At 37.4% G+C, this 16,121-nt stretch overlaps 2 protein-coding genes across 2 annotated transcripts; one reads left to right on the top strand and one right to left on the bottom strand.

The window, feature by feature from the left end:
• Positions 1-206: 206 nt before the first annotated feature.
• On the top strand, positions 207-1,544 carry LOC149422694 (THUMP domain-containing protein 1 homolog). The gene has a single exon (XM_089633911.1). The coding sequence runs from the start codon at positions 284-286 to the stop codon at positions 1,217-1,219; it is 936 nt and encodes a 311-aa protein (XP_089490037.1). The 5' UTR covers positions 207-283; the 3' UTR covers positions 1,220-1,544.
• Positions 1,545-2,654: 1,110 nt separating this feature from the next.
• On the bottom strand, positions 2,655-15,459 carry LOC149422695 (uncharacterized). The gene is made up of 9 exons (XM_089633453.1): positions 15,019-15,459; positions 14,420-14,644; positions 13,636-13,786; positions 12,827-13,118; positions 11,131-11,295; positions 9,634-10,763; positions 8,898-9,114; positions 7,344-7,478; positions 2,655-6,835 (listed from the first exon to the last, which is right to left on the bottom strand). The coding sequence occupies exons 1-9, from the start codon at positions 15,284-15,286 to the stop codon at positions 6,650-6,652; spliced, it is 2,769 nt and encodes a 922-aa protein (XP_089489579.1). The 5' UTR covers positions 15,287-15,459; the 3' UTR covers positions 2,655-6,649.
• Between the last annotated feature and the right edge of the window lie 662 nt (positions 15,460-16,121).

The raw sequence follows: 16,121 nt of genomic DNA on the forward strand, positions 1-16,121 counted from the left end.
CTTCGTTCTTCAACAGTTGATTTTACCCCTCGCCATTATCTTCTCGTCTATTAATTCCTATGTCTGTGATTAAACCAAATATTTTGGAACCAGGTATTTTGGAGATTTGTCACAAGTACAAAGTACAGCATGAATATACCCGGTACTTTTACGCCTTTCCTCTAGTTTATTTATGTATTTGGCGGATTTGGCCTTAGTCTATGGATTGTCGTTTGTCATACACGTACTTTACCGGTACTTTGTGAAATTTTGTTATTTCATATAAAATAATTAACCAAAAACGATGGCTGACACCAAGAAACGTTCTTATAATAAAGGCAAAAGCAATTACCACGCACATTCTCAGAAGAAGAAGAAGATTTTGTCGCTGGAGCCTGGAATGAAAGGATTCTTCTGCACGTGTAATTTTCAAGAAAACAATTGCATCCGTGAAGCTTACAACCTTTTAAACGAATATGCGGATAAGTTATATGGGCCCGAAGAAGGAAGGGCTGTAAGCGATGTAGCAACAGATGTAGACAATACTCCGGAAAACGAAGAAACAGATATCTGTGACGACTTAGAAAAGCAAATAGCGGATATAAAATGTAGTGGACACAAACTAAAAAGATTTCAATCTGTTCAGACCTCCGTTCCCAACTGCATATTCATCAAGGCAGACGTTGACGAACCTACAAAGCTAGGCAGTGCTATAGTGGAAGATATAGCTCTTACCAAACTCCAGAAGACTAGGTATCTGCTCAGACTAGTTCCTATCGAAGCAACGTGTAACACCAAGATAGAAGAAATCATTTCAACAGCGGGGCAACTGTTTGACAAGCATTTTTTGGGCGAGCCAACCACCTTTTCAATTGTCTTTAACAGACGGTACAACAATTCCTTATCGAGAGATCTAGTGATCAAGGAACTAGCTGACCTGATCACCCAGAAGAACAACAGCCACAAAGCAGACTTGACCAAACCAAAGCTGTCGGTCATCGTAGAGATTATTAAAGGTAACTGCCTGCTGAGCGTTGTGGCAGATTATTATTTGTATAGGAAATATAACCTTTACGAACTCTGCGTCAACCCCGAAGATAAAAACAAAACTGATGATGATAAAGCCTGTGATCCCGAGCATAAGGATAAAGTTCAGGATGTTAAGACGGACGAGGATAAAGGTGAAGCTAAAGAGAAAACTCAAGAAGAGGTATCTGCGGAAATTGCCGTCACCGAATAGAGTTTGAAAGGCATTTTCTTTCAGTTGTGCAGTTACGTTACATTGCCATAAATTTAAGATAAAAAATTATTATATTTAATAATATTAATATAATTACACTATTATTGTGTATAAACTTGTTATTTTCATTTTATATTAGCGTTTCCACAATATTTGGGTGTAGATCTCTTGTTACCAAAACCAATTTATTATTTTTATGTTCCATCTAGAAATATTACTTCTTTTTTTCATTTATAGTTATGCCTGGTCAATCTATTTTTATTCAAACTAATGGTAGATTGTTCTCACTTGTCTAATACTTAATTAAAGTTACTTGTTTGCTCTTTGTATGTTATCTTGTATTTATTTAAAAATATATAAATAACATAAAAAGCTTACTTTTTATTACCAAATCTGCATAAATGTTTTTTTTTTTTTTTACATCAATTCCATACAGGAGGCCCTGAGGAAAATAATTTCTCTCGGGGCCTACGTCATCTATGAGGATGCTGCGTGGAGGATCTTTGGAGAGGAAGAAGTGAACACAGGTCTTGAAGAGTCATGTTATACGAGGAATGAAACTCGGAGGCTGGCTATTGAACTTAAGAACAAGTCATAGAAGCGACCCATTCTCATGTGACAAATGTCAACCATGTACATATGTTTGGCGTGTTTCCCCACTGCACTGGTGCCAAAGGGATCAATAATGTAGCAACGAGTCATGACTCATTTTATTAAGAGCGGAAGCCACCGTACCAGCTCAATATTTTCATACGACTCTCAATTGAACGGGAGCTCAGAGCGTACGAGCAACTCCACCGATACGAGTCCCAGCGTATGAATGATCATATGACTCTTTTAATACCGGTACGCTGCCTCGTAACACAAGATAAATACAATGCTAGGTAGTTAGTAGGTGTAGGTACATATCTCTAAGCCCAGATGTCCTACCACGTCTCAGTATGTATTTATTAACAATTGTTACTTGGATAATTTTAATGGCGCTGTTAAAAAAGAGTAACCATTCAATTGAGGCGTGGTACGGTATATCAGGAGTCGTACGATAACGGTTTATCAAAAAGAGCTAGCCCAATAGTGCGGCTGGCTCATGAATGACTCATCGCTACAATGACGCTAGTTCTTTGAAGCATCTTCCATTGTACTACTTGTAGAACGAGAACAGAATACCTACCTGACACCTGTGCTCTAAATATTGCAATCTGTTAAGATAGGGTAATCGTTTCTGCATGCGGTCTTTTTCAGTTATTTTGGGGCTCCAGACCAGAGGTGCACTTGCGATTTGTACAGGGTCAGCAGTTGTGTACTATCTCGAGGCCCTGTACAGTACGCCCAGCTTCTGAGGGGCTAATAACTCGACTTGTAAGAGACATAATAACATAACTATATAGTTTTCATAATTTTATTACATTTTAAAACAATCTCATGTACACTTACGATGAAAACTACAATCCTTATTAATCAATGTCCCCTATTACACATACCAAATGCAAGATACAAAATTATTGACGCAATAATATTTTGAAAAATGCCGTGTATTTTATAGTCATAACCTGGATTACAATATTTGTTTTATTTATTATGTACATTGTATTAAAAATAAATTCTGACAAAACAAATAGTGGAACGTATCTGGAACAAAGGCTTTAATACCCAAAGAAATTAACTGTATGACTTATACTTGAAATTGAAAAAAAAACATAAATTAAGATACCTAAACAATTAATTAAGTTCTATTAAATAATTATTTTATACATAGTTACAATCTTATACATAGTAGTATATTAGTAGTTATACTAATATGGGTACATACATACACACTTGACATCAGAACAATGACAGTCTTTGATAATTTTAATTATGTGTATAGAAATCTATTCAGTTCCTCGTATTTATGTAATGTAATTTTCTTGGACATTTGTACACGCTTTTCTATCCAAACTTGTACATTATATACTCACCTAGCACCACCTGAGTCATTGGCTAATGGCAAGTTACACTAGCATTGAATTAAGTAGTTATAGGTTGCATAACTCTTGGCTGTCGATACGTATTTCTCCAGAGCACTACTTTACTGAAGGCATTGCAGTTATATTTCACGTTATAATGCATAAAAAAAACTCAATAAAACAAAAGTTAAAAACATTTGTCATTTGTATGTAAAAATGAAAATATCAAGATACAAACATACATGGAATTCCATATTTTTCATTTGACGTATGGTCGTACCTTGAGATATCTCTTTTTACACGTAAATAACTCCTCGAATAAGCTTAAATATTTCGACAAATACACACTGTTTGCACTTTTATCAATCAAATGGAATGACTGCTAAGTTCAAATTTGGCTCAAACGCAGTCACCAATGCAACTGAGCGTAATTTACAAGTTACACTATCTATTTGTGTGGATTAATCATGAAACTGTGTAACATAAAAACACGTCAGAATAAGTAGTCCATTATATAATATAAATATAAAATTTTACTGTGTTTTAACCATTACGTACCCAAAGGTAAAAATCAAGTATCACCTGAAGGGGGGTCACTAGGTTCCCCCGTGTATTGCGGAGCAATCATATCTTTTAAAAAAAATTTTATGCTATCCACTAACACTCAAATATTAGTTACTAACTACCGTTTTAACATTGCCCATCTTCACCCAGCAGTCAATCATTAAGAATTGCAAAAAGGTAAAAGAGATAAGAATGAAATCTCGAATAACCCCTTTCCAATAAAATGCACCTCTTACGACCACACTAGCAGCTTATTTGCGGTGAGGATTTTTTTAAAGTAATGTTTATCCAGGGGGGGTGGAAGAGAAATTTCATCAGAATTTAATAGATATTTCAGAATATATTAAAAAATATTAACATGATAATTTTTTCATTTAAATGCGATTCGATTACTGAATATTTTTTAGAGCAAGAAAAAAAAATCAATATTGCACAAAACTCTCGTTTGGGGTGGCATATTACCCCCCCCCCCCCCTCCGGTACGGAAAGGTTAATAAAAAGTTCTACACGTTACTTAATAGAAGAGAAGTTACTTAATAGAATATCTGACTTGAATAATGTTGATAAATAATAGGAATATTTTTCTCTTGTATGTTGTTAATTCGAACATTGAAGAGACTAAAAAGCCACTAATGAAATTATAATACAGCCAATTAATAATAATATAATTGATGCCATGTTATACAGGGTGTTTTACCCCCAAATTCATATCAGATAAACCTTATTATTCAGTTTTTTTGAGGGAGTAGTATTGATTTAATTTTCTTATTTAGTCAATTCCAATCTACTACATTTTTTACAACAAGTAACGTTTTACAAATTTATTGGGAAAAGTGTTCATATGAAAATTATTATGTTACAATATTCAATTATTTACATGGGAATGGCAAAGATGTATTTACTATCTTTGCGATTTCTTATATGGTATAAAACGTCTGCCTGATAAACTCTAAATTCTAGTAACAAATGTAGAAAGCTACATATGCACAACGATGTATTATGTGTAAGTTCCCTAAAGAACAACAAATTAAACGGATATGGAGTGCTGCAGGCCAAGCAGAAACAGTCGTTCCTTCAACAACTATTATAGTAGGTAGTGCTATTTGTGCGGTGATGGTAACCAAAGACATAAAGGTAGTCTCTAGTTTCAATAGACTTTTTGACAAGCATAATGTGTCGCACATTTCTTCAACACTATACATACATAGCATAATTAAAATCAAATCAAAATAATTGACTAAACCAAACATTAGTTGCTATATATAATACATCATTAAAATAAATGGTTTAATTTTAAATGATTTGTGGGAATGAATTAATTAAAAAGTGTTACCTCAATTTTAAGGCGCTGCTCAAAAGTAACAATCGTGTGAATGCATCAAAATGTACTTCAACTGTCGCATAAAAAAAATAAACATCCGTGGAAAGTTTTAAATGCATTGTTACTTCATAATAAAAAAATCAAGCTGACGTTAAATTGGCTATTGTTTGATCAAAATGTATTTCTCTAAATAAATCAATAAAATTCCTACTTATTCAAAAAACCAATGAAAATATCTTATGGTTCACTAAAATGTCTATTTTAATATAAAATATATTTGTATTTATACAATTTTTTTTATGAATTTGGGTTCTCGTAAAAATAAAATTTACATACAATATCTACAAAGTAATAAATGTAACCCCTTTTTGTGATGTTCAAATTACATACTTCACTCTTAAATGCCACAAAAAAAACATTTTATACGTCAAGGACGAAACGAAAATTAATTAATAATCATTATTGTACATGACTAAGAACTTTGTGTAAACATACAATACATACGCAAAGTGAGAAAACAAATTAATATTTATTAACAAAAAATCATTTGAGAAGTGATTCTTTGCGTTTACGGTAGGATTGTTTATATAAATTCTACATGAAACTATGCAATATATTTGTATAGCAAGTTTAAATGCAGATTTCATTATGTATATATACAATCATAAATGTTATTTATTCACTGTCCGACCATTGTCAAGGCCTTTACCATAACATACTCGGCAATACAATAACACAATAATAATAATTACTTTCTATATGTATTTACAAACTCTTAATGAAATAACACTTCAAGAACACAAACCCTAAAACAGCACATGTTTACAATTAACACAAGAAGTACCGAATCACATTGCTATTACATTATCTCAGATGTAGAGAAAAGATCTGTCAACAAGATACTACGTGACTCATTGCAATATTCACAAGGTATCTCAGATGTAGAGGATTCTCTTACCCTAAAATAAAAATCTGTCAACAAGATACTACACGACTCATTGGAATATTCACAAGGTAATCCGATAAGTAATTTATCTGGGTTTCTTCGACTCCTTCGCATTACGACAAATACTCGTTAGCGAGTCACACGGTAACGTGAAGTTGAAACGTACTAAGTTTAGCATTTCACATAATATTACACGTACATTTACAGTCTCTAAAGGGGCTCACGTAGGGAGACCGAAGGTCAGCGAGTTATCTCACTCGACCCAAGGTCAGCAACAAGCTTTCTCATGTGACCCAAGGTCAGCAACAAGCTTTCTCATGTGACCCAAGGTCAGCAACAAGCTTTCTCATGTGACCCAAGGTCAGCAACAAGCTTTCTCATGTGACCCAAGGTCAGCAACAAGCTTTCTCATGTGACCCAAGGTCAGCAATAAGTTGTCTCGTGTGGCCAAAGATCAGTTTGTTCATATAGACAAGGTCAGCAATAAGCTATCTCATGTAGTTGAAGGTCGGCAACGAGTTGCGGCCAAAGATCAGCGAGTTATTGAGGGAGGCTAAAGGTCAGCAGCAAGTTGTCTCATGCGGCCAAAGGTCATCAACAAGCTGTCTCGTGCAGTCAAAGGTCAGCAGTAGGATGTCTAGGGCGGCCAAAGGTCAGCGATTCCTCGAGTAGTTGTGACCGTGGCTGTAGTGGCCGCCACCGGCGTGGCGCTGGTAGGGAGACACGAAACGTCCACTACGCGATCGGTTGCGGAAGTTACCACCTTTGTTGTTGTAGTGATTCGGCCGGCCGGAGCCCTTGTTGTGATTGGCCCATTGAGTTCGCTGGTTTTGCACATCCTGGAAAGGGAGTTTTTGGAATAAATCAGATCTTTTGTAGCCATAAGAAATAATTAATAATACAGCATTTATGTTTGTTGGTCAAGTAGATCAAACTAGAAATTTAACAGCCGCTTTGGCCAGTAAGACTAAGCGAGTGATAAAATGCAGTTCAAACGCGCATTACAAAGTTCACTCAAGAATTTAAAGACATCTATGTATTTACATAAGTATACATAGATTTACCTCTGGGTAGGAATCATTTAACTTAGCCTATCACCCCACTGGCGCGGTCTCGGTACCGAATCGACAAAAACCAGAGACCCTATACAGAGAAGCACCACAATGGCTGTGTTGCAAACCGTAGTGAACTTTAATTTTCTGCACAGGGTCTCCAGTTTTTGTTACGGATACCAAGCCAGTGGAACAACGGACTTATCATTATTTAGTTATCAGAGATTTTATTATTAGCTATAGAATTTTGAGGAATTGAAGTGATGCAAGAATAAAGAAACTAGTAACCACAAACCTGGAAGGCGTTGAAGTTATTATGATAGTTCTTGTGACTATTGTAGTTGTTGTGGCGAACTTTTTTGTTTCTGCCGCGGTCCATTTCATCATCCTCCTCCGTCGACCTCTTCTGACCCTTCTTGTCTTCAAACACCTGAGGAACAGTCAATGCAGATTAATAACACTGAGAAACTAGAATACCTGAAATCAGGAGTCTATACCATCCTTGTCAACTGCTAGGATATAAAAAATATATATATTACATGACAGCTCACAATGTTAACACATTTCGACCGGGTATTTTTTGCGGTGGCGCCCCGCTGACTCCGGGCGAAAATAAAGGTACAGCGCGAATTTCTTTAATATGTTTAAATCGCTATAGCTTCAAAAATAATTATAATATTTTAGTAAGAATTCCTACATAGTAACTCAGCATACCCAAGCTATAAAAGTACTTATAACGAAAATCGAATATTATTTGAAATGCAACTCAATTAACTTTGTAATGTTTATTACGGTTCGCCTATCGGTATTTGCTCATACCTGCTTTCTCTAAATACGCCAGACATCTCTCGCTCACTTGCACATAGGAGTTGAATGGGTGCGGAACAGAGAAAGAGATTCGAATCGGGTTTCGCACTCATAAAAACCCTCTTTCCAGGAATTGAATTATTTCAATAACAAATAATATACTATCCTTTAGTTAAAATACCAGTAAACGAAAGGCACTAAGATAAATATTTAAAAAAAAAAAGACTTGCATTACCATTCTATAATTATGTACATATAGTTGGGACCTTCACAAAGAGATTGGTATATAATATTAATATAAAAAAACATTGAAGAATTCTGTCTTTTATTCCATTGAAATGATGCCAGCGCAAAAGGTAGAACTATTAAGCATCAATCGACCGAACGGGTAGAACTACCTTTCCCGGCCGAAGTGTGTTAAAGACAGGGGTTACCACCTGGTTAGGCAGTTAGATATTTTAACACGAGCAGTATAAGGCCCTCTTCACCGTATCACTAGTATCGCTGCAGCGGCATTTTAAGGAATCTTTATAAGTAAGACTGATGGTGTTTATGTATTAATAAAATTTTTAAGTAATATTGTATAAGTAGTTTCCCCAGAAGAGCTACTTATATTTATAATGATTTTACCAGCTGTTAGAGGATTGGAGTTGGCGATATGGTATCACATCCACATAGATAAGCACACACTTCACCACAATCTTTTCACATCTGCCCTGATGATGGACACTGTAATGCTGTCCGAAACATTGACTAAAGGAGGTAGCGCAACCCGTCCTTAGTATCATCAAAATTCATTGATAAAAAAACAAAACATTAATTGCATTTCCGCACCAAGAGCTTAGTTGACAAATTAAAACATCATGTGTATTCCCGAAGCATTGGACAGACGAGACAGAGCGCGTATCATGTAATGTGTTAACATTTAACCAGTGGCAAAATGACATCTACAATTTAACTCCAAATAAGCTCAGGAATCCGCTGGATTAAAGTCTGTCAGGTACGTTTTATCACAATCTGTATTCACAATAAGATCACCAACCTGTCTGTTCATCTGCGCATGGTGGCCGTTCCACGTGGTGACAGGGGCCCCGTACCCTCGGTGCGACAGTCGCTGCAGCTGGGCCACCACGTCCCTCTGCGGCTCTGTGGGGGCCCCCGCGCTGCTGTTGCCGCCACCGCTCCCGCTACAATTGGTGGCTGAAGCACCATTTTTCACGGTGGGCTGCTCGTTACAAGCCTCGATACTTCTTATCAATCTGGAAACATCAATCAATTATCAGACGTATAATTTGGAAGGTTTTATTTTCTTCATCATTCAACTGCAGCTATCCTAAAATATAAAATTTACTTGTCGAAAGTGTAATATTCAATGCTTTTCTGCACTAAATAATTTTTTTTTTAATTCTGCCAGATAAAAAGATTAAATCAATCCAATTTTGCAGCAGTGCAGTTATCTTATTATCTTTTTATACATTGCTGCACACTTTTTTTATAAATAACTACTTAACAAAATTTTTTTTGTATGAATAACACACAAGAGTCCCAATTGCAGCATGTGAGACTATGGCATCCCCAATTGGGGTATGTTGTGAGGCTGAAGGTAGCGGAGAGGGAAAATAGATGAGGAAGGTGGGGAAGTACCTGGCTATTCAAATCTGGTCACCAAACATGGCTAAAGCCATTTCAATTTTGAATGGTGGTCTTTCACCAGGGCGATACTGAGAGTATCTTCCAATTTAGAACATTCCACAAATACACAAAAAAGGTAAACTAACTTGCTGTTGACAACTCCATTGAGGCTGGGACTGTGATGAGCTACCGGAACCACGTTGGAAACCTTCCAGCCATGGTCTGTGGCCTTGGTAGTCACCGCCTCCTTGGGCGGCTGCGGTCTCGGAGCACTCAGCTTGTTCCTCACGCTGGCATCATCATCCTCGTCATCGTCATCTTGATTCTCCTCACCGGACTCTAAACCATAAGGTACAAGACCACACATCTTCTTCGAAGAACCATTGTGTTCGGGTTTGGTAACATTTCCATTAGTGGCAGAATGATTTCCGTTCCCGTTTTGCATAGCACCGTTCCCATTGGTGACAGGTTTGGCTGGATTATATTTTTCATCACCGTTTATTTTATTTTTAATTTTGATTTCTCCGTTGGTGTGCACCGTTCCGTTTAGAACAACACCATTTTGTTTGCTAGGAGGGTTTGTCGAAATGCTTTTTATTTCACTAGATGCTTTTACCTCCCCGTTAGTGGCATGCGTTCCATTCTGTATGATATTGACTGATTTACTCGGTGATAGGACATTAGAAATTGCTTTCCGTAGCGAGCCATTGTCATTTGAGAATGTAGTTTTATTGTTGTTGAACTTTCCATTGATTCCGTTAGAATGTTCTGCTTGTGATTGCGTTGTCAATGTTAGATTTAAAGTTAATTTAGATTGAGGCTTTTCGTTAGATGTAGACGTGGTACTGGCACCATTTTCAGTAGTTCGATAGGTGATGGGTTTTGAATTGGTGTCTAATCCGTTTATTTTAATAGGGCTGTACTTAGATTTGATGGGACTGTTTTCTTTATTTCTGTCTGGGAGCACTGGTCCAATGAAAGTACTTTTCTTCTCTGGCAAACTCTCTTCGTTTTCTTTCTTGGTGAAAATGATGGACTTGGTGGGGGATGATTGGCCGTTGAACTTATTCTTGGTCACATTGTTAAGATCTGTTTTTTCTAGTTCGTAGAACATGATGTAGGCGTTGGTGCTGAGGACGTTGGACATGGGAATGGTCCGAACACAGCTGTCATCGAAATGGTAAAATACCCCTCCTGGCCCCAATCCCACGGCCGTGTAGTGGCCACAGTTTTGTGAAGGGCCGAGGTGAGTGACAACGGACACCAATCGATAGCCCTGAAAAGTATAAATTACTTTTATCTAGCAGTCAACAAACCTCTTTGTTCACAACAATTACATTGAAATTAGTCATTTGTATTATCTAAATAAAGAACCTGATAAGGTGTCCAAATGCATACCTGTAAAACCACATTATGTTAAACAGATAAGCTGAAAAGTCAATCAATTTTATGAAAGGTATTTAATAAACATGTATAAATGAGACAATATAATCTCAGACTGGTGTCACCAAAAGGGTCACATTCCAAACAAACAAGTGTATATTATTATTATTATTGTTGTACCTCAATTGTACTGAAGTAGTTTTAACAAATGCTGATATATCAGCACTGAAATGATATATAATAATAAGTAAAATATTTACCAGCATAGCCTGTGACCCCTGGTGGAACATGAACTTCTTGAGGGATATTCTGGGTTTGAACTGGACGTGTTTGGACACCTTGCCGCCTGACAGTGAGAATCTCTTGAGGGCTATGCAGAGCACCATGGGGGCTCGCTCCACATAGAACTGCTTTGTCGCTGACACCTAGAAATCAATATTAAATGTTAGCTTTCCTTGACAATAAAATTAAAAATAAGGCAGTAGCCAGAAGCAAAGCACTTCGATACACTTATATTTGGTTGTGCGCCAAATCTTATTCATATAACACAAAACCTTGACTTTTTTACACCAAAGTGGCTTACCATTCCTATTTTAACACCTTCCGTTGCCAACAGGGATACCCAAAATATCTCAAAATTACTATCCTTCATGTGTAATAATTTTAAACAGCGACTAAGAGTTTTTGTATTATTACAAAACCTATAAACATATAATTTACCATTTACTAGATTAAAACAGAAAAATAAATGTTAAATATCATTTTTTTGCCGAATTTGGACTTCGCAAATTTGTTCATAACGTGGCGAGTAATTTGCGCTCCCATGTAAAAATGTCTATTCATTCAAAAGCAGATTTTACTTTTAAGAACTAAATGGTGATATTATAATACGAGATGCCTATATACTGTCAGATTGATTTATTGACGAATCACAGTCAGCTTTCAGAGTCAGTCAGTCAGTCAGAGTTGGCCTCTCAGAAGCTGGGCGTACTGTACAGGGCCCGCAGATACTTTAATAGTACACAACTGCTCACCCTGTACAAATCGCAAGTGCGCCCTACTGTCGAATTTGGCAGCCATCTCTGGTCTGGAGCCCCAAAATACCTGAAAAAAACCCTCGACTCTGTGCAGAAACGGGCGGTCCGTTTGATAGATTCCCCAATCTTAACAAACGGACTGCAATCTTTAGAGCACAGGCGTCAGGTAGGTATGCTGTCCTTGTTCTATCGGTATTACAATGGAAGATGCTCTGAAGAACTAGCGTCATTGATCCCTTCGGCACCGGTGCGTAGTCGGGATACACGCCAAACGCGCGCCCAACATTTGTACACAGTTGACACTTGTCACATGAGAACGGGTCGCTTCTACGATTCGTTCTTAAGTTCAACAGCTCGGCTGTGGAACGAACTGCCGGCCTCTGTGTTTCCTCCCTCCTACAACATGGGACTCTTCAAGACCCATGTTCACTCCTTCCTCTCCACAAAAAGACCCTCCACACAGCATCCCCAAAGATGACATAGGCCCTGAGGGAAATTATTTTCTTCAGGGCCTCCTGTGTGGAGTAAATATAAAAAAAAAAAAAAAAAAAAAAAAAAAAGCTTTACCCCCTTCGTTCTTCAACAGTTGATTTTACCCCTCACCTTTAATTTCTAGTCTATATATTCATATGTCTGTGTTAAATATGTAATTATCATTGCTTGCCACAAATAATATTTCTTGTAAGCTGGAACCATACCACAACTGTTTCCACCGCTCGCACGGAGACTCCTTTGTGGGTTATGAGCGCAATCTCACTCTCTCTTTAACGAGCTTGCTTGAGGATGATGGGCGCCATCTGACTTACATTTTAACTAACTTGCTTGTGGGTGATGGGCGCCATCTGACTCACACTTTAACTAGCATGCTTGTGGGTGATGGGCGCCATCTGACTCAGTCTTTAACTAGCTTGGTACTGACCTTCTTATTGCACGCCTCGCACTTGTATCCGAGATCCTCGAGGCGCTCCCGGGAGAAGAAGCTGTCCAGTGCCTCATCCAGCGTTGAAGCCTTGCGCGCGTCCACTAGAAGGTCCTGGAAATGCTGGAAGGTGGTGGACACGTGACTGCAGGCCAGGCAGCGCACGGCCGAGCGCAAGTAGCCGCCTAGCAGCTGGTTCAGCGGGGTGGTCTCCTTGCTGTACTGCTCCAGCTGCTTACCGCCCCCGCCCAGCCCCGAGAGGTATGTCTTCTCCATGGACTCCACCAGATATCTGTGATATACAGATATATTTAATCCGTGAAAATTAATCTTAGAATTAAATATTCAGATATGTTTTAAACAATCAATCTATGTGCAAATCTGTCGAGTTATTCACGATACGATTCTTTGCTAACTTACAATCTAATTTATTCAATTTCTGATAAATCATTTAAAATCAATTTTGCACTTAATTTTTTATAAAACCTTATTAATGGTAGATTACTTATTGATTTAATTTTTTTTCTCTTCATCTCTCCTCACGTAGATTCACAAGTTTCCCACTTGTACTATGAGTTTCCGAACACTTTGCATAATGATGAAAATCAAACAGCAAGCCACCACCACCATAATGAAGCTTCTCTCTAATACCTCTGCAAGACTATGGAGTCTTGATATGCTAAAACTTAGCCATGTCACACTACAGCCAAGAACTGGATTATAGGAGACTTAGAAGTGGAAGCGTTCTATAAAGATGGCCAAGACCCTGCACCAATAATTATGATGTTAACATTTCCAAGAATATTAACCTGAGGAACTCGTGGGCATCCTCCTGTCGTCCAGGAGTGAGGTGTCGGCAGATGAGGCGCAGTTTGGAGTACACCTGCCAAGGCTTGATGGGTCCGTTGGAGTTCTGAGTGTCCAGCAGAGTCTTGCGCATGCCGCATATTACACAGCCTCCTGAAACCAATGCAAAACCTGGTTACTAACATTTTTACATTCATAATATTTCACATTCTGTTTTGCATACATATATTCAAAAGACACGTTCGAGATGAATAAACTCAAGCCTTACTTATTCAAACAAAAGCATATTGCTGATAGCTCTGTTACAACTTCTTCATCCTTGTATTAGAAAGAAACGATACAATGGAGCTTTCAATAGAGCGCCCCTGAGGAGATATCTCAAAAAAAACCGGCGCTATACAAATTGTCAAGTAAATTAATTCATTAATTAAGGATAGCCTGTTTACATACAAACAAGTGAACTCACACAACTTATGGTAAAAAGTTGTAATGGTATTGTATTTATATGACAAGAAAGTTCTCATAATAATTATTATATTATAAAGTAGGATAAATAATTAATATTCTGGAAACGCGCTATGTAAAAGGATTTTATGTTGCCACTGAAGCAGTTTTGATAGTCAAGTTTGACAGCAAACATAACCTTTCTTTAGTAAAAACATCCTAGACAAAAAGAAACATTGAAATTAAAATATTGACTGGCTCAAGGTAAGCAAGTTCATTGTGTAAAAAATAAAATAACTTCATGTAACAAATCAATAACTGCTTGTTTAGTATTCTACATACCATTTTGTGAACATTTCTCGGCGTGATGAGTTTCGGACACGAGCCAGTTGGCAAAGGCGGGAACATGGAACAAGGCCTGCAGGGTGGAGTTGAGGTAGCAGGTGTTTCCTACATTTTGCATGCCTGAGCCGACCTGCCAGCCCGACTCCCAGCCAAGGCGAATCGCCGAGACCGGGTACAGAACTTTCTTAGGCGACGGCAACCCATTCTCCTGCTTGGTGCGTGCTAAAATTTTATAAAAAATTAGAATAATGCTTTGAAATATGTTTCAGTGGCCAACTAACATTATAATGAAAATGAATTGAAGTTTGTGGATGTCAAGGTTGATAAAAACAGTGTCTTAGGTTTTGTTTTTAAAATAGACAGTTATGTTATCGACACAAAGTGTATACTTTACGGCAACATAAAAGCCGACTTTGTTCACATATAAATAGAACTACCTCGTTCTGTAAAAAGCAAAATGTTTATCTTATTCCACGTGAAATAAAACGGCGCCAAAATAACCACTAATATCGGTGGGAGGGATTAACATGTTGTGAGCTAATAAAAAGACGCAATTAAGAAAGGGCGGTCAAATAAACGTTTGAAATATGCTGTACCTGATGTGAATGAAGAGTTCGGGTCCTTCTTTAGAGACTTGTCCTCGTTAAGTCTTTTCTCCACCTTTAAAATTATGTATTTGGATTTCAGACCGTCCAACACGTCCGATTGGTAAGTTCCCGTTTCTTCAAATTCTATATTAGTTAGGAGAACACTCTTCGCCGATGATATTAACCTATTATCCAGTAAATCATTTTGGTTTTTATCATCAGCTGTCAAGGATAAGTGCAAGGCATTGGACACGGGGTCAAAAATGGGAGCGGGCATTTTTACCTCCAATTTTACGCGGCGGGCACATTTAAATTTTATACATGTCACACACTATTATAAGGTATTGATAAAAATCAAAATAACAAATCCTCGTTTTATTGGCATAAAAAGCACGTATTTGGACACAATTTAATGAACCCGAAAAAATATCGACGCCGCACGGCGTGAAAATAAGTCATAGATTATTTGTAAAATAGATCGTAAATTGCAAAACACACCATTCTCTGCCCATGTGCGCACCGTAGGTCGTAGTGGTGTTTGTACTCGCAACAATCGCAACTATATTTTTTTTAAAATAATAATGTCAAATTAATCCTTGATATCCAAATAATATCAAGAGGATTTCGAATTTTTTTTAACTTTGTCAAGTATCTTTAGAAAAACTTCTAAATGCTTAAATCAGCCTTATTACATTGCAAAAATATTTGTTTTGGAATTATTTATCTAACCGCCGCAACTTTAGGCACAGATTATGAAAATCACACTTCATTTCAACAATAATTTCTACAAGAAACAAGTATTTCTACTTGAAAGTTATTTATAAGTCGAAGCTGAATACTGAATGCTGTAGACATCAGATCCCTGAGTCGTATGGGTGGTAAACTATGTATGATCGTGTGAGAAATGTGGAGATCCGCAAAGAATACAAGGCTGGTATAAGCGTATTGAATAAGATTAAGAAAGGGACAATCAGATGGTTTGAGTATGTAGAGCGAATGAACGAAGAAAGGAGTGCAAGGATGTATTACGCAAATGAGAATGATAGAATTCGGGGACGCCCGAGAAAGACATGGCACGATCAATGAATTAAATACTCGAGTCGAGCCATGTC

Source organism: Hesperophylax consimilis, chromosome 7 (genome assembly GCF_061612785.1).
Source record: "Hesperophylax consimilis isolate HC1 chromosome 7, BYU_Hcon_1.0, whole genome shotgun sequence".
NCBI classification, from domain to species: domain Eukaryota; kingdom Metazoa; phylum Arthropoda; class Insecta; order Trichoptera; family Limnephilidae; genus Hesperophylax; species Hesperophylax consimilis.

What these genes read in the sequence shown, in the direction of transcription:
- LOC149422694 (XM_089633911.1), top strand. Translation starts at nt 284, where the DNA reads ATGGCTGACACCAAGAAACGTTCTTATAATAAAGGCAAAAGCAATTAC.
- LOC149422695 (XM_089633453.1), bottom strand. Translation starts at nt 15,286, where the DNA reads ATGCCCGCTCCCATTTTTGACCCCGTGTCCAATGCCTTGCACTTATCC. An exon ending in GCGAGGCGTGCAATAAGAAG is followed by an intron (nt 11,296 to 12,826) that starts GTCAGTACCAAG and finishes ATTGATTTCTAG; the next exon opens with GTGTCAGCGACAAAGCAGTT. An exon ending in ATAACTTCAACGCCTTCCAG is followed by an intron (nt 6,836 to 7,343) that starts GTTTGTGGTTAC and finishes CTCCCTTTCCAG; the next exon opens with GATGTGCAAAACCAGCGAAC.